This window comes from Salvelinus namaycush, chromosome 8 (assembly GCF_016432855.1).
Source record: "Salvelinus namaycush isolate Seneca chromosome 8, SaNama_1.0, whole genome shotgun sequence".
In the NCBI taxonomy this organism is placed as follows: Eukaryota; Metazoa; Chordata; class Actinopteri; order Salmoniformes; family Salmonidae; genus Salvelinus; species Salvelinus namaycush.
In genome coordinates this window covers 14,758,329-14,780,469 of record NC_052314.1, presented here as the reverse complement: position 1 = coordinate 14,780,469, position 22,141 = coordinate 14,758,329, and the positions used below count along the sequence as shown (strand labels likewise).

The window sequence follows — 22,141 nt, the reverse complement described above, 5'->3', positions numbered from 1 at the left end:
GGGAGGAGGGTGTGGAGCAAGCAGGCCAATGGAGCTCCCAGTTTGGTAAGGAACAAATGATCTATTTAAAAAGGGGACATTATCAATGTTCCAGCTTGTATGTGTGACTTTCCAAATTCCTGATGTGGTAACATGCATGTTAAAATACACAGCTGAAAAGCATACTCCATTGACACGCAAAGCCCGAAAGCCTTTGAGAAGCCTGACATATCTCACAAATAATATTTTCTTCAAAACCTTCAACTGGGGTCAAACTAAGTTCAGCGTTATGTGATCCTCTTATAAAGCACAACAGCTCCACTAGCCTTTCCTTCTCTGAATGTTTTATTATGTTTCACAAGCCATTTTGGTAACAAGACCTGAGCTTGGATAACTTGCTGTGTACTACTAGCCTACTTGACTTACTCTCAGGGCTCAAATTCCATGGAACCCGGATTGCAGTATTTACGCAATAGCTCCTTTCCCTATGGTCAAATAAACACTATACAAAAAACTAGCTACCACTATCAGATAGGCTTTCCTCACAGGTAAATGCATCCAGTTTTCACAATAACACGTGTGTGCAGTAGTTTGTAGGCATAGTAAACCAAAAGAACCTGTGTAAGCTACTCATTCCCCTTAAGATAATGGTTCTTATGGTTTCCCGTAGCAACAATGTTCTATTTTTCTGGTCACATAATGTTTCAGGTGTTGATGATACAGTGTTTTGTAATGTCTGGATTCCTTGCTTAAAATGAGCTGGAGCTATGTAGTCCAATTCCTTAATAAATACAGATATCCTCTGTCCTCTCCAAACCCTGAGGGTAGAACTTTCATTAACTCTGGGTGCACACACGCACACGCACACGCACACACACACACACACACACACACACACACACACACACACACACACACACACACACAGGAGCTGCAGTCACGAGATCATGAGAATTAAGCTGAATATGCATTGACTGTGAGTGAAGATAAACCCCTTATGTTCACATCACCAATGAACGAACGATCATGGTTCAAACACACCATGACAGTCGTGAAGAGGCACGACAGCGCCTATCCCCCCTCAGGAGACTGAAAACATTTGGCATGGGTCCTCAGATCCTCAAAAAGTTCTACAGCTGCACCATCAAGAGCATCCTAACTGGTTGCATCACCTCCTGGTACGGCAACTGCTCGGCCTCCGACCGCAAGAAGCTACAGAGGATAGTGCATACGGCCCAGTACATCACTGGGGCCAAACTTCCTGCCATCCAGGACCTCTATAACAGTTGGTGTCAGAGGATGGCCCTAAAATTACCAAAGACTCCAGCCACCCTAGTCATAGACTGTTCTCCGGCAAGTGGTACCGGAGCGCCAAGTCTAGGTACAAAAGGCTTCTTAACAGCTTCTACTCCAAGCCACAAGACTCCTGAACAGCTAATCAAATGGCTACCCGGACTATTTGCATTGACCCCCCCCCACCCCATTTTTACACTGCTCTGTTTATTATCTGTGCATAGTTACTTTGCCTTTACCTACATGTACATATTAACCTCCATTACCTTGACTAACCTGTGCCCCTGCACATTGACTCTGTAGCCTCGCTACTGTTTTATATTGTTGCTCTTGTTGCTCTTATTTGTTATTTTTCTATTTTCTTATTTTTTATTTACATTTTTTATTTATTCATTTTTTACTTCAGTTTATTTTAGTAAATACTTTCTTAACACTTGTTTTTCTTAAAACTGCATTGTTGGTTAAGGGCTTGTAAGTAAGCATTTCAATGTAAGGTCTACACCTGTTGTATTCGGCAAATGTCACAAATACAATTTGATTTGACTTGATTTGAACAGCTCGTCTCAATCCTCACCTTTGTGAAATATTATAAATAGACTACAATGATGATTACAGAGCTAGATTACTTTACAGGTTTGCAATTTCAGGAGCCATGACCTCCTTTCACGTGTTTTCGAATGACTCATCGCTCAATGTTCTTTTTTGTAGTTTTTGGGGCTCATTTCATAAGCCACTGAACAGAGTTCAACGGAAGTGTTGGGATATAATTGCATACAACTGAATCCCCTAACGTTCCCTTCAAACTGAATAGTCCCTCCAAATGAGGTCATATTCAGGCACTTTTTATGATTTGATTGGCACTAATAGATTACAGTAAATGTAATTACCCATGCATCCAGGGGGGGACACTGTTGTCTTGTTTCTCATCCCATTGGCAATGAGCCTACAGGCTACAGAGAAAGCCTAGAACAGCTAATACAACAGGAGTTCAACATTCAAAGACAGCTCGTTTTCAGGACAAGAATATTCTTGTAACTTGATTTGCGGGTGGCCTTAAGTAAGCGTGTCTGATTCTAAATTGTGTTAGTGGTCAGGGCAGATTGCTTGCACGACTGCTCACTGGCTGCTCTAAGACTGGCTGGCCAAGCACCGCCTGCAAATGACACGTGTCACCCACATCCGCAGACAAAGCTCTCTGGGAAAGAGAGTCCACGCGCTAAATAATTCAAGTCCGTTCTCTTCGCTGTGAACAAGATGCCAGCCGTCCATACGTTGCTTTTAGAAGAGGCTTTGCAGGACAGTCCTCAGGTGGGTCAATACTATGTTTATGTTATGTGCCGTTATTGAGAGGAAAGGTCTTGTAGGAGATGTGAAATTGGCTAAACCAGCTCCACTGTTGTAGGCTATTTACTCAACTCGACGATGACAGCTTTGAATTGGCTCATTGTTTTGGAAATGTACACTATTCCGCAGTTGCACACTCGCGCATTGGCTATGTATCCGATACAATGTGTCACAAGTCGTACCTAATTCCTATCAGAAACAAATGTCGCCTAAAATTTGCATATTGCTCGAGATTCGAGAATGCCTTTCCCTTTCTAGTGTGAGCAGTGACGTGATGAGTTGCGCATCGCCCGGCCTGTAGTTGGCTGTTGATAAAACAGTGTGCATCAGAACAACGACTGGTTGTTTATTGTGACAGTCACAGTCTTCTGTAGTGTAGACCATTATGTTTTGCGAATTACATGGATGATTTGTTTGACGGAAGTGTTCATATATGTTGTTTTTTAAAAGCCCCCGAGTTGGGGCCTCGGCCTATTTTACGGGCTGTTGTAGAGGTTTCTGAGTATGGGAATCCATTGGAATTGGTCAATAGCCTAAACTTCCCAGCTATGGGACTGCAATCTGAAATATATTTCAGTCAGGATTTGAGGCACTGACTAAACCTAATTGTCCTAATTGTCCAAACCTAATAGGTTTGGTGGTGTGGGAATGTAATTCAGTTAATATTTGTAGCCGACTGTTATTAATCAAACTCTTAATCAAACTTTATAACACTGTCTTAATTACACGTATTCTAATAACAGTTAGGCAAAGAGTCTAATTGATATTTTCCACTTGCAGATACAACCAAATTTAGGCTACATTTCTTTAGGCCAGGCTACACTGGCACTTATGCTATAATAAGCTGTGTCAAAAAATCAAGCATATTACATGCACTTAAATGATGTTGTATCTTAAATATGTATGTAGTTTACGACTAGGTCCTTTGAGTTTAAGTTCAACATACAGTACCAGTCAAAAGTTTGGACACGCCTACTCATTCAAAGGTTTTTCTTTATTTGTACTATTTTCTGCATTGTAGAATAATAGTGAAGACATCGAAACTATGACATAACACATGGAATCGTGTAGTAACCCAAAAATAGTAAAGCAAGTCAAAATATATTTTATATTTGAGATTTTTCAAGCTAGCCACTCTTTGCTTTGATGACACTCTTGGCATTCTCTCAACCATCTTCACCTGGAATGTTTAACACTTGTTGGCAACTTTTCCTTCACTCTGCGGTCCAACTCATCCCAAACTATCTCATCCCAAACAATTGGGTTGAGGTCTGGTGATTGTGGAGGCCAAGTCATCTGATGCAGCACTTCATCACTCTCCTTCTTGATGGAGATGTGTTGGGTCATTGTCCTGTTGAAAAAAAATTATAGTCCCACTAAGCACAAACCAGATGGGATGGCGTATCGCTGCAGAATGCTGTGGAAGCCATGCTGGTTAAGCGTGCCTTGAATTGTCCATTGCAATGTCCATTGCTCATGTCTTTTGGCCCAAGCAAGTCTCTTCTTATTATTGGTGTCCTTTAGTAGTGGTTTCTTTGCAGAAATGTGATTTTGAAGGACTGATTCACGCAACCTCCTCTGAACAGTTGATGTTGAGATGGGTCTGTTACTTGAACTCTGAAGTATTTATTTGGGCTGCAATCTGAGGTGCAGTTAACTCTAATGAACTTATCCTCTGAAGCAGAGGTAAGTCTGGGTCTTCCTTTCCTGTGGCGGTCCACATGAGACAGTTTCATCATAGCGCTTGATGGTTTTTGAGACTGTACTTGAAGATACTTTCAAAGTTCTTGACATTTTCCGGATTGACTGACCTTCATGTCTTAAAGTAATGATGGACTGTTGGTTTTCTTTGCTTATTTTAGCTGTTCTTGCCATAATATGGACTTGGTCTTTTACCAAATAGGGCTAACTTCTGTATACCATCCCTACCTTAAATAAAGGTTAAATAAAAACCTTGTCACAACACAACTGATTGGCTCAAACGCATTAAGGAAAGAAATTCCACAAATTAACGTTTTAACAAGGCACACCTGTTAATTGAAATGCATTCCAGGTGACTACCTCATAAAGCTGGTTGAGAGAATGCCAAGAGAGTGCAAAGCTGTCATCAAGGCAAAGGGTGGCTACTTTGAAGAATCTGAAATATAAAATATATTTAGATTTGGTTAACACTTTTTTGGTTACTAAATGATTCAATATGTGTTATTTCATAGTTTTGATGTCTTCACTATTATTCTACAATGTAGAAAATAATACAAATAAAGAAAAAGTAGGTGTCCAAACTTTTGACTGGTACTGTATGCCTGTGGCTTTTCTTGCTCTGCATATTTCAGAATAGTTCTTCCTATTCAAATCATGGAATCAATTTGAGTGAGTGAGGGACTAGAAAGTCACATTTCAAATCAGCATATTTATGAATAAAGGGGCTAGGCCTACAAATGGTGTGTAAATACAGTTTAAGTCGGAAGTTTACATACACCTGAGCCAAATACATTTAAACTCAGTTTTTCACAATTCCTGACATTTAATCCTAGTAAAAATTCCCTGATTTAGGTCAGTTAGGATCACCACTTTATTTTAAGAATGTGAAATGTCAGAATAATATTAGAGAGAATGATTTATTTCAGATTTGATTTATTCCATCACATTCCCAGTGGGTCAGAAGTTTACATACACTAAATTAGTATTTGGTAGCATTGCCTTTAAATTGTTTGACTTGGGTCAAATGTTTCGGGTAGCCTTCCACAATAAGTTGGGTGCATTTTGGCCCATTCCTCCTGACAGAGCTGGTGAAACTGAGTCAGGTTTGTAGGCCTCTTTGCTCGCACACGCCTTTTCAGTTCTGCCCACAAATTTTCTGTACGATTGAGGTCAGGGCTTTGTGATGGCCACTCCAATACCTTGACTTTGTTATCCTTAAGCCATTTTGCCACAACTTTGGAAGTATGCTTGGGGTCATTGTCCATTTGGAAGACCCATTTGCGACCAAGCTTTAACTTCCTGACTAATGTCTTGAAATGTTGCTTCAATACTTTCACATAATTTTCCTGCCTCATGATGCCATCTATTTTGTGAAGTGCACCAGTCCCTCCTGCAGCAAGGCACCCCCACAACATGATGCTGCCACCCATGTGCTTCACGGTTGGTATGGTGTTCTCCGGCTTGCAAGCCTCCCCTTTTTCCTCCAAACATAATGATGGTCATTATGGCCAATCAGTTCTATTTTTGTTTCATCAGACCAGAAGACAATTCTCCAAAAAGTGTGATCTTTGTCCCCATGTGCAGTTGCAAACCTTAGTCTGGCTTTTTTATGGCGGTTTTGGAGCAGTGGCTTCTTCCTTGCTGAACGGCCTTTCAGGTTATGTCGATACAGGACTCGTTTTACTGTGGATATAGATACTTTTGTACCTGTTTCCTCCAGCATCTTCACAATGTCCTTTGCTGTTGTTCTGGGATTGATTTGCACTTTTCGCACCGAAGTACATTCATCTCTAGGAGACAGAACACGTCTCCTTCCTGAGCGGTATGACGGCTGCGTAGTCCCATGGTGTTTATACTTGCGTACTATTGTTTGTATAGATGAACGTGGTACCTTCAGGCGTTTGGAAATTGCCCCCAGGGATGAACCAGCCTTGTGGAGGTCTCCAATTGTTTTCTGAGGTCTTGGCTGATTTCTTTTGATTTCCCATGATGTCAAGCAAAGAGGCACTGAGTTTGAAGGTAGGCCTTGAAATACATCCACAGGTACACCTCCAATTGACTCAAATGATGTCAATTAGCCTATCAGAAGCTCCTAAAGCCATGACATAATTTTCTGGAATTTTCCAAGCTGTTTAAAGGCACAGTCAACTTAGTGTATGTAAACTTCTTACCCACTGGAATTGTAATACAGTGAATTCTAAGTGAAATAATCTGTCTGTAAACAATTGTTGGAAAAATTATTTGTGTCATTCATAAAGTAGATGTCCTAACCGACTTGCCAAAACTATAGTTTGTTAACAAGATATTTGTGGAGTGGTTGAAAACAACAAGTTTTAATGACTCCAACATAAGTGTATGTACATTTCTGACTTCAGCAGTATAAATCATTAAATAAAGGTGTGTGCCTCTTTGCCGCACCCATACCAGCTTACCACACTGCGCCGGTCTCCAGACAATTACAGGCTGAATGTCTTAAAAGCTTATCCCTCATTTGGTCTATGTCAGCATTTTTCAATCTGTCTAGTGTCTGGCTGGCTGCCTCCCTTCTGCCTGCCTGTCTGTTTATTCCATTGCCACATTGCCTGCCTGTCTGTCTGCCACTTGTCATAGGTTTCTGTGTGTCCTTCTCTTCTCTACAGACTCGCTCCTTGCTCAGTGTGTTTGAGGAGGATGCAGGGACGCTCACAGACTACACCAACCAGCTGCTTCAGTCCATGCAGAGGGTGTATGGAGCCCAGGTAACACGCACATAGGCACACACATGCAATCTAGGGTTGGGCGGTATCCAGATTTTCATATTGTCATACCATCCTTCTCTCACCCTGGAATTTACGGTATTACAGGCTTAGTACACAAGGGGGAGCCAAAATAGTGCGTTGGGGGTCTATTACCAGAATGATAACAATTAGCACAATAGATAATTTCCATGGAGGCTGCTCACTAATATATGCTAACGATCCCAAATGAAAATAAACAAATTGCAAAGATGGGCAATCCAGCTCATAAAGTTATACATATATTTGTAGGAGCTACCGAATGTCATGTTTGGTGAGTTTGTACATTTTCAAGCGAATGTGAACGAGAGACATTGTGCAAATGAACAAAGTTTTGACTCATTCAGTACTGGCTCTGGAGCAGCGTGTGTTCACACTGTGTCTGTGTGGAGTCTGGAGTCGCTAGGGAAACGGGCCTGCCTGCTCTGCTCAGAGAAGATGGGGGAGGAGAAGACAGGTGAGAACAGAGAGCAGAAAAAAACAAGGAATTCAAGATAGCAGTGGCAGCTGTACAGAACTCATCCAAAGGGCTTTGACTTCTCAAACACGGAAGAAAGCTAACACGACAGACAGCGTTCCGACTGATGTGTAGTATATCAACAGACAGCGCTCTAACTGATGTGTAGTATATCAACAGACAGCGCTCTGACTGATGTGTAGTATATCAACAGACAGCGCTCCCACTGATGTGTAGTATATCAACAGACAGCGCTCCAACTGATGTGTAGTATATCAACAGACAGCGCTCCAACTGATGTGTAGTATATCAACAGACAGCGCTCCCACTGATGTGTAGTATATCAACAGACAGCGCTCCCACTGATGTGTAGTATATCAACAGACAGCGCTCCCACTGATGTGTAGTATATCAACAGACAGCGCTCCCACTGATGTGTAGTATATCAACAGACAGCGCTCCAACTGATGTGTAGTATATCAACAGACAGCGCTCCCACTGATGTGTAGTATATCAACAGACAGCGCTCCCACTGATGTGTAGTATATCAACAGACAGCGCTCTGACTGATGTGTAGTATATCAACAGACAGCGCTCCCACTGATGTGTAGTATATCAACAGACAGCGCTCCCACTGATGTGTAGTATATCAACAGACAGCGTTCCCACTGATGTGTAGTATATCAACAGACAGCGCTCCCACTGATGTGTAGTATATCAACAGACAGCGCTCCCACTGATGTGTAGTATATCAACAGACAGCGCTCCCACTGATGTGTAGTATATCTACAGACAGCGTTCCAACTGATGTGTAGTATATCAACAGACAGCGCTCCCACTGATGTGTAGTATATCAACAGACAGCGCTCCCACTGATGTGTAGTATATCAACAGACAGCGCTCCCACTGATGTGTAGTATATCAACAGACAGCGCTCCCACTGATGTGTAGTATATCAACAGACAGCGTTCCAACTGATGTGTAGTATATCAACAGACAGCGCTCCCACTGATGTGTAGTATATCAACAGACAGCGCTCCCACTGATGTGTAGCTTCTTTTCTCCAGTACTTTTCTTGGTGTAACCAGCCTATTTTTCTCAGTTAAAATGCAAGATTAACTTTAGGCAAAACATTAGTAAATGTAGGTTACTACATTATTTCTATGATGGGCCTAAACATTAGAAATATGACGGCCATGCATCGTTTTTGCAAAAAAAAATACCAGCGCATTTACTTGTGTGGCTGCCGGCCAAATAGTGTTGTCATCTGATGAAAAATATTTTTCTGTCAAATGTGTTGCACTAATGTATTTTCTTTGAAGGAAAACTATATTTGCACATCCCTGATCACTCTATTGAAGAAAAAAAACACTGACATCCAATAAAACGCGACCCCTGTCAATACACAGCTGAACTCACCCGCTCCCTCTTTCCCCTATTGTGCTATTTACAAACAAAGGTGTGACTGGCTCAACTGTGCTGAGGAAAAAAGTAAGCTTCATAATGTCATCAGTGACATTGTGATCTGCTGTATCTCCTAATACATTGCACAAGTTGACTGCAGGTATTTACTTAAATACCTACAAATATGACAATTTATTGAAAAACTTCAAATAAATGGTTTCTACGGTATTGACAGTATTGGGAAAAACCATCCCGTGGCTATTTCCAAGTTCCCCAGTATACGGTTTATATGGTATACCGCCCAAGCCTAGTCCAATCCAATTTGAAGTCATTGATTCTTTATGTGAGGATACAATAGCTTAGTTTGCATGATGTGTGCAGTTTCTGAGAGTTAGTTTCCTGTAAGACGGGTCATCCAGAGGATAAACTGCTAATGACATCACTTCCTGTGTTCTTCAGAGTGAGATGGGATTGGCTACAGAACAGCTGTCCAGACAGCTACTGGAGTATGAGAAGCAAGTATGTCTTATTGAGAATATTGGACAACGCTCATGTACTTAACTGCAGTGTATTGCGATATACCTGTTACCTAGCATTATTTCAGAAAGCATAAGACTTTAAATGTATGTAGTTCTGTCCTTGAGCTCTTCTTGTCCATTAATATTCTGTATTATGTCATTTTTTTACGTTTTGTGTGGACCCCAGGTAGAGTAGCTGCTGCAATAGCAACAGCTAATGGGGATCTAATAACTAAATAAGACTTCTACCATTGGATGTGTTAGCATATTGTCCCTTTACAGGAGAGAGCAGCATGCCAGCAATTTGATGGCAATTTAGTATTTCTAACATCATAGCCTCAATGTTTATTTGGAATGTGCTAAATTCAGTGTTTTATGACATTTTTAAGTCACGTATTGTTTTCTTCAGAATTTTGCCCTTGGTAAAGGTGACGAGGAGGTGATCAGCACACTGCAGCAATTTGCAAAAACTGTGGGGGAGGTGAGGCTAGTGCATCTGTGCATGTTTGTGTTACTGGGTTTGTGAGCATGCTGTTTACACAGGGAGGGTTTGTGTGCATGTAGGAGTTTCTGGTCTGAGAAGAGTGAGTGTCAACGACAGTGTGTGGATGTGTGCAACAGTCATGGAATATATGGAGGTGGATAAAATATTCCCCAAATACCCTGTCACAATTGTATGCATTGGAAGTTGAATTATAGGCTTTCCCTCGTCATTACAACTGACCCGTTTCAACATTAGAACATTCACCAGCTCTCTGTAGAGGCTATGGCCTCCAGGATGAGGTAGAGAGACCAGTTGCGGTACAGCCAGGTAGAGAATCACTCTGGCTTTCCTGGAGGTGGAGGTGTAGTCTAGTGGTTAAGAGCTTTGGGCCAGTAACTGAAAGGTCGAATCCCCCAGCCGACTATGTGGGAAAAAATGTCAATGTGCCCTTGCGCAAGGCACTTAACCGTAATTGCTCCTGTAAATCGCTCTGGATAAGAGTGTCTACTGAAATGTAAAAACTGTTACTTTAGACAGATGGATTGAGCCATAGGGGGTCTGTGGGCCTGGCTGGCTAGCCTGTGCTGGAGAGGCATTAGAGCAGTCATTGTTTGCCCTTCTGGCCTAACTACACAGGCCTAAAGAATGCATCCATCTTCCTGCAGATTACACCTAATCCTGCTCTGACCTTAGGTTCACACTACTGCAGGTGTTGTACACCACTGTGTGTTTACTTGGTAGATGGTTTAGCACTTATCTGAATTTGGCTTCTTTGAATATGACTTGATAGTGAAATGAACCAGTCCAAGTCGAGGATAGCTGCATAGGGTATATGCTTTATATTGGTAAGAAATTACAGGATGAGATTCATCTTCAGACCAAGAAAATGTGTTTTGACTGGTTCTCAATTACACAGTAGGGATTTGTCTGTGTGATGATCAGTAATTTGAATGAACTGCTTTTCAACTTCCTTTTGAACCACAATCAATCAACCCCTGCTGTTTTCAGGGTGCCTCTGGGTAATTTAGTTCTCTCTTCTCCCCAGCTGAATACACTACACTCAGAGCTGGCCACTCAGATGGCTGACAGGATGATCTTTCCCATGATCCAGTTCAGAGAGAAGGACCTTACAGGTAGACACAAACACTTGCTCATCAGCCTGTTGCTTTCACTCATTTTGAATGTAATCTGTATGTGATTGATTCTGGTTTTGTGATTTGTCATGGTTTTTGACACTGAATCTGTATTTGACTTCTCAGAGATAAGCACATTGAGAGAAATATTTGGCATCGCCTCTGATGGTATGTATGGGTTTCTCAAATTTGATATGATTTTGTTTTGGAGTTGGTATTATACAGTAGCTGACCGTCTCAGCTCATGTCCACTCCTTCCCCCTCACAGAGCATGAGGCTGCCATGGTCAAGTACAGCAGACTGCCCAAGAAGAAGGAGAATGAGAAGGTAGTGATGGGGACTGTATGAGACCTATACTAGCCAAATCTCTAACAGTACAACAATGCACTGGTAGTACCTGTTAACAATGCACTGGTAGTACCTGTTAACAATGCACTGGTAGTAGCTGTTAACAATGCACTGGTAGTAGCTGTTAACAATGCACTGGTAGTACCTGTTAACAATGCACTGGTAGTACCTGTTAACAATGCACTGGTAGTACCTGTTAACAATGCACTGGTAGTACCTGTTAACAATGCACTGGTAGTAGCTGTTAACAATGCACTGGTAGTACCTGTTAACAATGCACTGGTAGTACCTGTTAACAACGCACTGGTAGTACCTGTTAACAACGCACTGGTAGTACCTGTTAACAACGCACTGGTAGTACCTGTTAACAATGCACTGGTAGTACCTGTTAACAATGCACTGGTAGTACCTGTTAACAATGCACTGGTAGTACCTGTTAACAATGCACTGGTAGTACCTGTTAACAATGCACTGGTAGTACCTGTTAACAATGCACTGGTAGTACCTGTTAACAATGCACTGGTAGTACCTGTTAACAATGCACTGGTAGTACCTGTTAACAATGCACTGGTAGTACCTGTTAACAATGCACTGGTAGTACCTGTTAACAATGCACTGGTAGTACCTGTTAACAATGCACTGGTAGTACCTGTTAACAATGCACTGGTAGTACCTGTTAACAATGCACTGGTAGTACCTGTTAACAATGCACTGGTAGTACCTGTTAACAATGCACTGGTAGTACCTGTTAACAATGCACTGGTAGTACCTGTTAACAATGCAATGGTAGTACCTGTTAACAATGCACTGGTAGTACCTGTTAACAATGCACTGGTAGTAGCTGTTAACAACGCACTGGTAGTAGCTGTTAACAACACACTGGTAGTACCTGTTAACAACGCACTGGTAGTAGCTGTTAACAACGCACTGGTAGTAGCTGTTAACAATGCACTGGTAGTAGCTGTTAACAATGCACTGGTAGTACCTGTTAACAATGCACTGGTAGTAGCTGTTAACAACGCACTGGTAGTAGCTGTTAACAACGCACTGGTAGTAGCTGTTAACAATGCACTGGTAGTACCTGTTAACAATGCACTGGTAGTACCTGTTAACAATGCACTGGTAGTACCTGTTAACAATGCACTGGTAGTACCTGTTAACAATGCACTGGTAGTACCTGTTAACAATGCACGGCTAGTACCTGTTAACAATGCACTGGTAGTACCTGTTAACAATGCACTGGTAGTACCTGTTAACAATGCACTGGTAGTACCTGTTAACAATGCACTGGTAGTAGCTGTTAACAATGCACTGGTAGTAGCTGTTAACAATGCACTGGTAGTACCTGTTAACAATGCACTGGTAGTAGCTGTTAACAATGCACTGGTAGTACCTGTTAACAATGCACTGGTAGTACCTGTTAACAATGCACTGGTAGTACCTGTTAACAATGCACTGGTAGTAGCTGTTAACAATGCACTGGTAGTAGCTGTTAACAACGCACTGGTAGTACCTGTTAACAACGCACTGGTAGTACCTGTTAACAATGCACTGGTAGTACCTGTTAACAATGCACTGGTAGTAGCTGTTAACAATGCACTGGTAGTACCTGTTAACAATGCACTGGTAGTACCTGTTAACAACGCACTGGTAGTACCTGTTAACAATGCACTGGTAGTACCTGTTAACAATGCACTGGTAGTAGCTGTTAACAATGCACTGGTAGTAGCTGTTAACAATGCACTGGTAGTAGCTGTTAACAATGCACTGGTAGTAGCTGTTAACAACGCACTGGTAGTAGCTGTTAACAACGCACTGGTAGTAGCTGTTAACAACGCACTGGTAGTAGCTGTTAACAATGCACTGGTAGTAGCTGTTAACAATGCACTGGTAGTACCTGTTAACAATGCACTGGTAGTAGCTGTTAACAACGCACTGGTAGTAGCTGTTAACAATGCACTGGTAGTACCTGTTAACAATGCACTGGTAGTACCTGTTAACAATGCACTGGTAGTACCTGTTAACAATGCACTGGTAGTACCTGTTAACAATGCACTGGTAGTACCTGTTAACAACGCACTGGTAGTACCTGTTAACAATGCACTGGTAGTAGCTGTTAACAATGCACTGGTAGTAGCTGTTAACAATGCACTGGTAGTACCTGTTAACAACGCACTGGTAGTACCTGTTAACAATGCACTGGTAGTAGCTGTTAACAATGCACTGGTAGTAGCTGTTAACAATGCACTGGTAGTAGCTGTTAACAATGCACTGGTAGTACCTGTTAACAATGCACTGGTAGTAGCTGTTAACAATGCACTGGTAGTACCTGTTAACAATGCACTGGTAGTACCTGTTAACAATGCACTGGTAGTACCTGTTAACAACGCACTGGTAGTACCTGTTAACAATGCACTGGTAGTACCTGTTAACAATGCACTGGTAGTACCTGTTAACAATGCACTGGTAGTACCTGTTAACAATGCACTGGTAGTACCTGTTAACAATGCACTGGTAGTACCTGTTAACAATGCACTGGTAGTACCTGTTAACAATGCACTGGTAGTACCTGTTAACAATGCAATGGTAGTACCTGTTAACAATGCAATGGTAGTACCTGTTAACAATGCACTGGTAGTACCTGTTAACAATGCACTGGTAGTACCTGTTAACAATGCACTGGTAGTACCTGTTAACAATGCACTGGTAGTACCTGTTAACAACGCACTGGTAGTACCTGTTAACAACGCACTGGTAGTAGCTGTTAACAACGCACTGGTAGTAGCTGTTAACAACGCACTGGTAGTACCTGTTAACAATGCACTGGTAGTACCTGTTAACAATGCACTGGTAGTAGCTGTTAACAATGCACTGGTAGTAGCTGTTAACAATGCACTGGTAGTAGCTGTTAACAATGCACTGGTAGTACCTGTTAACAATGCACTGGTAGTACCTGTTAACAATGCACTGGTAGTAGCTGTTAACAATGCACTGGTAGTAGCTGTTAACAATGCACTGGTAGTAGCTGTTAACAATGCACTGGTAGTAGCTGTTAACAATGCACTGGTAGTAGCTGTTAACAACGCACTGGTAGTAGCTGTTAACAATGCACTGGTAGTAGCTGTTAACAATGCACTGGTAGTAGCTGTTAACAATGCACTGGTAGTAGCTGTTAACAATGCACTGGTAGTAGCTGTTAACAATGCACTGGTAGTAGCTGTTAACAATGCACTGGTAGTAGCTGTTAACAATGCACTGGTAGTACCTGTTAACAATGCACTGGTAGTAGCTGTTAACAATGCACTGGTAGTAGCTGTTAACAACGCACTGGTAGTAGCTGTTAACAATGCACTGGTAGTAGCTGTTAACAATGCACTGGTAGTAGCTGTTAACAATGCACTGGTAGTACCTGTTAACAATGCACTGGTAGTACCTGTTAACAATGCACTGGTAGTACCTGTTAACAACGCACTGGTAGTAGCTGTTAACAATGCACTGGTAGTAGCTGTTAACAATGCACTGGTAGTACCTGTTAACAATGCACTGGTAGTACCTGTTAACAATGCACTGGTAGTACCTGTTAACAATGCACTGGTAGTACCTGTTAACAATGCACTGGTAGTACCTGTTAACAATGCACTGGTAGTACCTGTTAACAATGCACTGGTAGTACCTGTTAACAATGCACTGGTAGTACCTGTTAAACTGGTACAATAGATAACATTGCCTCATAATAGTTGAGAGGTCATGACATACGTTAGTTTAGAGATCATGTTGCTCTACTTAGCTCTCCCTCTGATTAGCTGGGTATATGTGTGCGGACAGGTAGCCTAGAGGTTAAGAGTGTTGGGCCAGTAACCGAAAGGTCACAATCTGTCTGTGCCCTTAAGCAAGGCACTTAACCCTAATCGCTCCTGTAAGTCGCACCGGATAAGAGCGTGTGTGTGTGTGTGTGTGTACGTGTGTGTGTGTGTGTGTACGTGTGTGTGTGTACGTGTGTGTGTGTGTGTGTGTGATTAACTACTGTGTTATGGTGCAGGTGAAAGCCGAATTGGTAGGGGAGGTGGCCTACTCCAGGAGGAAGCAGCACCAGGCCTCCATGCAGTATTATTGTGCCCTCAACGCCCTGCAGTACCGCAAGAGAGTGGCCATGCTGGAGCCCATGCTTGGTTACACACAGGCCCAGGTACCAACACACACCCAAATCCACATTGCAAGTCGTTAACCCAATATCAACACACTCTTTACTCCTACCGCAATAAACCAGGACACCACACACTGCTGTGGTCCTATAGCAAGTCAGAACTGGAGAAGCAATGAATGTCTTCTCTCTTTGTGTCCCTCTCAGATCAACTTCTATAAGAAAGGCATAGATCTAGTTTCAAAGAAAATGGACAGCTTCCTGGGGTCAGTGTCCAGCATGACACAAAATATCGAGGCTCAGTTAGACTCAGAGGCTGAGGCCATGCGTATGACCCAGAGAGAGCTGCTCTCCATGGAGGACACGGTCTACATGCCTGACCGCGACCCCGCCCCTGTCAACCGCACGCTCATACAGAAGGCAGGCTACCTCAACATCAGGAAGTAAGGCTCTGTTTGATTAAGTTCAATTCACTCAGTCCTTCATTCAATGCTCTTTTTTTCAATTTGGTGTGTCAGTGTTCAATGTCTTGTCCTTGTTTGATGTTTTCAGGCTATAGCTGGATGTGTTAAATTGTGAACGATTGTGACACTATTGTCTGCAGGTCTTGTTTTTATTCCGTATCAAAGGAAACATTAATGAATGTGTCAAACTACAATTACAAGTTGTCTCAAAGTTACACTCTTTGTACTTCAGTGAATACAATTTGTTTGTCAGCTCTGGCAAGGTGGGCTGTCAGCTACGATTATAGCTAAATATAAGAAGAAAAACTTGGCTTGAGGTAGAATTGCAGAACTAACGTTGTGATTTAGTAAAGTGTCAGAGCTGTCAAATACAGTCTTTTTCTCATAGACATCGCCAGTCTTTGACAAATGTCTGCAGCACAAAATAAAAGGTTCTGCAGAATGCCATTTTATTTAATGACACATCTGTCTCAAATGCTTGTCAAGCGCAGCTATGCCAAAAGATAATTAGTTCTCCGTTTTTTTTATGGACAGATTTGAGTCATACAAAAAGTTTTGCGATTTGAGCTGTCAGCACTTTCTGATTGCTTTTAGATTTCAGATTGAGATGTTTAGTTCTAGTAGCTGAGTCATGGAGACGACAGCTGCTCCAACACTGTGAACTGGGTGGTGTTCACTAGGAACGAAATGGAAGCAAATGGCGGAAAGGACTACCTGAATTATTGTTTTCGTTTTACGTTGGAGAAGTTTAACCTATTTGTTTCTATGGTGTGCAGTAATGAATACAACCCTTTTCTGCTCCCCCACAGTAAGACGGGCCTAGTCACCACAGCCTGGGACCGGCTTTACTTCTTCACCCAGGGAGGGAACCTCATGTGCCAGCCGCGAGGGGCAGTGGCAGGGGGCATGGTGCTAGACCTGGATAACAGCTCTGTCATGGCCGTAGAGTGCGAGGACAGACGCTACTGTTTTCAGATCACCTCCCCCAATGGTAAAACGTATGTACGCTAAGTATTCACACTTCATCCTCACCAAGACCCTCACTGGTCACGCACAGATTTGTGAGGAAGACTTCTTATGAGCCTACAAACAGTGTTGTGTTTTAATTTTGTTATTGGGATTTTGCAGGTCAATGATTCTACAAGCAGAGAGCAAAAGGGAATATGAGGAAGTATGTATCATACCAGTCAAATCTTTTGTACCTGTTTGTTTCATAGGTTTCTTTCATCCATGTGTTAAAAGCCATTGTTACGTTTTCATTCATGAAAGTTCTTCTTGCCTGCCTGTCACAAGCTGCATTAGAGGAGCTATTTGAAATGTCTGATGTTTGTTGAGCAATGGATGTGAGTCTAATACTTTCCTCCGTTTCTCATCTCCAGTGGATTTGCACTTTGAACAATATCTCCCGACAGATCTACCTGACTGACAACCCTGAGGTACATTATATATACTCTCTCTAATCAATACAGTGAGATAAGTAGTAAATCAGTCATATTTAATAGCACTTGAAAGAAGTCACAATGAATAAATCAATATTTTGTTGTGTGTGTGATAAGGCGAAGACAGACATGTTTAAAAATATATATATGTTTACACCAAGCCCATTCTATATGAATAGCAGCAGGGCACTGTGATTGACTGATACAGGACAGGATGTTTCCAGAGTCCAGTATAGCCCTAGAGACTTTGCAGGGGGCTGATTATGCTCTGGTCTGGTCTAGTTTTTAGCAGATTTCCTGATTGTTTTAGAGATGATTGTGCTCCCATGGGATATCTCTAAACTGGGATATGGTGTTTTACAGATGAAAGATCTTAATTTGATCATTCTTTTGTTACTTTGTATTTTACTGCATAGCAGGACATGCCAACTTGTAATGTATTTCAGTTTTTAAAAGGTTTGCAATTTTCACTTTGAAATGTCAGACTTGATTTGCCCTAAAGAAAAATGTATCAACCACTACAAAAATGTACATGAATTATAATCCACATAATAATCCACATGTCCTGTTGCGTCAGGATTATTTTCCTGTTGTAGCAAACTGGGTCAAATGAAGATCCTACATCTGGATGGCACCATTATCAGAGGCTGCTGATTCCACCCAGTTGAACTTAAACCCATTCTCTATGCACATAACAAGACAGACTAAGAGGCTCTATCTATACTGTGTGTGTATGCATGCTTGTGGGTGCATATGTGTGCGTGCACCAGCGGGTTCTGCATGTTCAGAAGTATGCTTTGCCTTAATTTGTACACATAAACAAATGCATCGTATGTTCTGTTACTTCGTCTCTGACCTCATGGCTCCCTAGTGCCCGTGGGTAATTTGTTTATTCCAATCAAACCAGGAAGCAACTCTGGCAAGATGCAAACAACTGATGGGTTAGTGTAAGGTCAAGTACTGCTTCCAATTGATACTTTTCATAGGCCTAATTGGTGTACATAGCCTGTTATGTATTATGTAAGTCTTTTAATACTCTATTGATGACAGTGAAGAAGGTTGGTTTGATCCCAGACTACTTCTATACCTGCCTCAAACTAAATAATTTCCCCAGTATAATCAACCAAACTACGCCCTCTTGTGGCACCATGTGTTAGTCACAGAGCATAATGTTAGGACTTTTATCATTATTACAGTGTAATGACAGAAACTGCACCCTGTTCCCCTCTTTAGGCAGTGGCCATCAGACTGAACCAGACAGCCATTCAGGCGGTCACTCCCATCACCAGCTTTGAGAAGAGAGGAGAGGGCTCACCTAACCCAGACAGGTTAGCCTCAATCATGCAGAGGAAACACCTTGCTTTTTTTTTAAATAACACATATATGCATGTGTTATTTCAGGAATTCTGATAGTACACTTATTTTTCTCTTCCTCTCTCTTCATTTCCCTCCCTCTCTCTGCAGGGCTAAGCCAGGTGGGATGCAGTCCTCTAGCGGTGCGTCCCAGAAGACCTCCAGTGCTCCTGAGCCAGAGGACCTGATAGTTCCCGGGACACCCATCCAGTTTGACATCATGTTGCCTGCCTCGGAGTTCCAGGACCAGAACAGGGCCGGAGGGAGGTAAGATCGTCACCACAGGGCTGGCGTGTCAGAACCAGTTCTTGTACGCTGATTTGTACAATAATAGCTCAACTGGGTTTAATTGTGTGTGTTTCTTCGCTGACAGGCGTACAAACCCTTTCGGAGAAACAGACGATGACTGCTCCCCTGAAAGCGACGGTAGGAGTGTCTCCATTCCAGTTTTCATTAGTACTGTACTCTTTATGGACTACATATCCCCTGATCCTCTCTGTCTCCTGATGTGTGTGCCTGTCTGCATGTGTGTGTGTGTAGACTCCCTGCTGCAGCAGGTGTTTGCGGTGCGGTTCCTGGGCTCCATGGCGGTGCGTTCGGGACAAACCCAGGAAGTGATCTATGAGGCCATGAGACAGGTGCTGGCGGCTCGAGCCATCCACAACATCTTCAGAACCACAGAGTCCCATCTCATGGTCACGAGCAGCTGTCTCAGGTACAGTAACCGGTCAAACAGCAGACCCATGAAAGTGCTTACAGAGTTTAACCTTGCCACTGTGCTTCTGACAACTATGTTGATTCATTGTGTTCTCTTTTTTGTTATCTTTACCACAGGTTGATTGACCCCCAGACACAAGTCACAAGAATCGGTGTAAGGGCCTGAAAATGTAACCTTAGTAGGCTGCGTTTACACAGGCAGCCCAATTCTGATCTTTTTTCCACTAACTGGTCTTCTGACCAATCAGATCGGCTTTGAAAAAGATCTGATGTGATTGGTCAAAAGAACAATTAGTGGAAAAATATCAGAATTGGGCTATCTGTGTAAACGCAGCAGTATACTGTATTTATCAGTGTAATGTTGTCTGTTCACTAGTGCTTCACTCTTGGTGATAGCACTAAGGTTTCAGTATGAATTAATCATTATTGGTCCTGCTCTCTCTCCTCTTCCTCCCTCACAGTTCCAGCTACAGGAGGTGACCCAGTTTGTGGCCCACCAGGAGAACGGCAGGCTGATGGGCTTTGTGGTGGAGGGGCGAGACTGGAGCGAGGATGACGAGGAGGGAGAGCCCTCCTTTAGTGCTTTTGTCTTTGAGAGCAACACAGAGGGGGAGAAGGTAAGGCATCTTAACACACATTCATGTGTTGGGCTTACTATGGCACAGAGCCTTCAGTCAGTGAATTTACTTGTCTTTTACTTGTCATGGGTTCATCTGTTTCACAATGTAATTTGTGTCATCTTCATTCACAGATATGTTACACGATAAGCTTGGGGAAGGATATTATGGAGGCAAAGAAGGTATGTTTTTAAATCAATCTCAATTTATTCATTCTCAATCTAACCCACTAATGTATGTGTGTGTGTGTGTGTGTGTGTGTGTGTGTGTGTGTGTGTGTGTGTGTGTGTGTGTGTGTGTGTGTGTGTGTGTGTGTGTGTGTGTGTGTGTGTGTGTGTGTGTGTGTGTGTGTGTGTGTGTGTGTGTAAAGGACCCAGAGGCTCTAGTCCAGCTGTTGAAGAACATGCCTCTGACCAACGAGGGCAAGTTCCTCCTGCTGGACAGCGAGACAGGCAACACGGCTAACGGAGGAGCACCGGATGAGGAGGAGTCTGAGGCCTAGCCAGGCCCAGGGGAGGGTCTGAGGTTCCCCCAACAAACACCTCCTCACGTGGGGTTTCGGTGTTCTCTGGAGCGCTACCCCTGACTTTAATCTGGTACTACCTGTTGACCACTGGACCAGGAAAAACTCCTGGGTCTATATGGTGTATCCCTTATGACCACAAGAGTGACGTACAGGTACTTATACAAAGGGACAATGTTTAGGTTTACTATTTACGTTATTTTACTCTTTTTCACTGGTGGAATGAATATCCTCAGCCACCCTGTCAGTTTAAACTGGGACCTCCAACACTAATACACTTACATTTCATAACTTTGAGTTTAGTGGTACCATTGTGTCTGTGCTGCAGTAGAAGTATTGTGTAGAGATGGATGGCCATGACATCTTACTTTTCAGCAGCACTTAATATACAACTATCATTCCTATAGGACAATATTGCACTTCCAAGGTTTCTATTTAACCAAAGGCTTGATGTCTGTAGTAAAATGCACTAACTTCAGATGTTGTTATGCAGCATTCTAAAGTAAGGAAAATGAAAAGGAAAGGGTTTTAGGCCAATCGGATAGCGTGTTAACCCACGTTGGCCGACATCCACATAGCATGTTAGATAACTTGTAACGCGGCTGCATGGGATTTGTCAGATATAAAGTTGGGTGTGACTTCGTTGCATTCCATGGCAGTGTCTGCGATAAGGTAATGCAAGGAGCCGCTTGTGGATTTGACAGCTGTAACGCAGTTCCACCTCCGACACCGTCAAAACAACTGCTATTCGGGTGATGGTTAGCGCAGATCTGATAGAATCTAGCCCTTAATTCTATTGGCTTCATAGAATCTGAAAATCGAAACAAAACACTAATGGCAAAGGGGAAATCACTGATGCATTGCATTTTCTTTTGATCGGGCATTGCATTCCTGCGTGTATGTTCTCTTAGCCCTGATTAACCTGCAATACTAAACGTCATGTATGTGCTGTTTCTGAATGTAAGATGTTTTTGTAGTGGGGAATAATAACGACAATAGGTCAAAGCTCGACTTTGTGTGGACCGCGAGGTCATTCAGTGTTGACCAAGGTGTTTGCTTGCATGCCGAGATGATTGGCAACTTTAAAACAGCTTTTACAGAGTTTTGTCTGAGTATAGGTGTTTTTCTTAGTCGGTCGTATTGTAAGGCCTAACATGCCGACCAGACCACTTGCGCGCATGTTGATTTTGACCACCCACACCAGACTCGATCAGGGCATGCAGGTTGAAATATCAAAACAAACTCTGAACCAACTATATTAACTTGGGGACAGGTTGAAAAGCATTACACATGTATGGCAATTTAGCTAGATAGCTTGTTGCTAGTTAATTTGTCCTGGGATATAAACATTGGGTTATTTTACCTGAAAGGCACAAGGTCCTCTACTCTGACAATTAATCCACAGATAAAAGGGTAAACCGAGTCTGTTTCTAGTAATCTCTCCTCCTTCAG

General features: G+C 42.5%; 1 protein-coding gene across 2 annotated transcripts; it reads left to right on the top strand.

Annotated features, from left to right (window-relative positions):
* The first annotated feature begins 2,469 nt into the window (after positions 1-2,469).
* On the top strand, positions 2,470-22,009 carry LOC120052425 (DCC-interacting protein 13-beta-like). Of its 2 annotated transcripts, XM_038999309.1 has the most exons (20): positions 2,470-2,580; positions 6,957-7,055; positions 9,412-9,471; positions 9,880-9,951; positions 11,000-11,087; positions 11,214-11,255; positions 11,356-11,414; positions 15,475-15,621; positions 15,784-16,019; positions 16,850-17,038; positions 17,169-17,211; positions 17,420-17,476; positions 18,713-18,807; positions 18,944-19,099; positions 19,206-19,258; positions 19,373-19,547; positions 19,667-19,703; positions 20,011-20,166; positions 20,301-20,348; positions 20,537-22,009. In XM_038999309.1, exons 1-20 carry the CDS (start codon positions 2,527-2,529, stop codon positions 20,666-20,668), a joined length of 1,998 nt encoding a protein of 665 aa, XP_038855237.1. In that variant the 5' UTR covers positions 2,470-2,526; the 3' UTR covers positions 20,669-22,009. The 2 variants fall into 2 exon arrangements, with proteins under 2 accessions (XP_038855237.1, XP_038855238.1); XM_038999310.1 differs by lacking the exons at positions 9,412-9,471; positions 9,880-9,951.
* The last annotated feature ends 132 nt before the right edge of the window (positions 22,010-22,141 follow it).

Bases quoted from the DNA above. Each gene is read 5' to 3' on its own strand.
- LOC120052425 (XM_038999309.1), top strand. From the start codon at position 2,527: ATGCCAGCCGTCCATACGTTGCTTTTAGAAGAGGCTTTGCAGGACAGT. The intron at 17,212-17,419 runs GTATGTATCATA...TCTCATCTCCAG, and splicing joins GCAAAAGGGAATATGAGGAA to TGGATTTGCACTTTGAACAA. The intron at 18,808-18,943 runs GTTAGCCTCAAT...CTCTCTCTGCAG, and splicing joins GGCTCACCTAACCCAGACAG to GGCTAAGCCAGGTGGGATGC.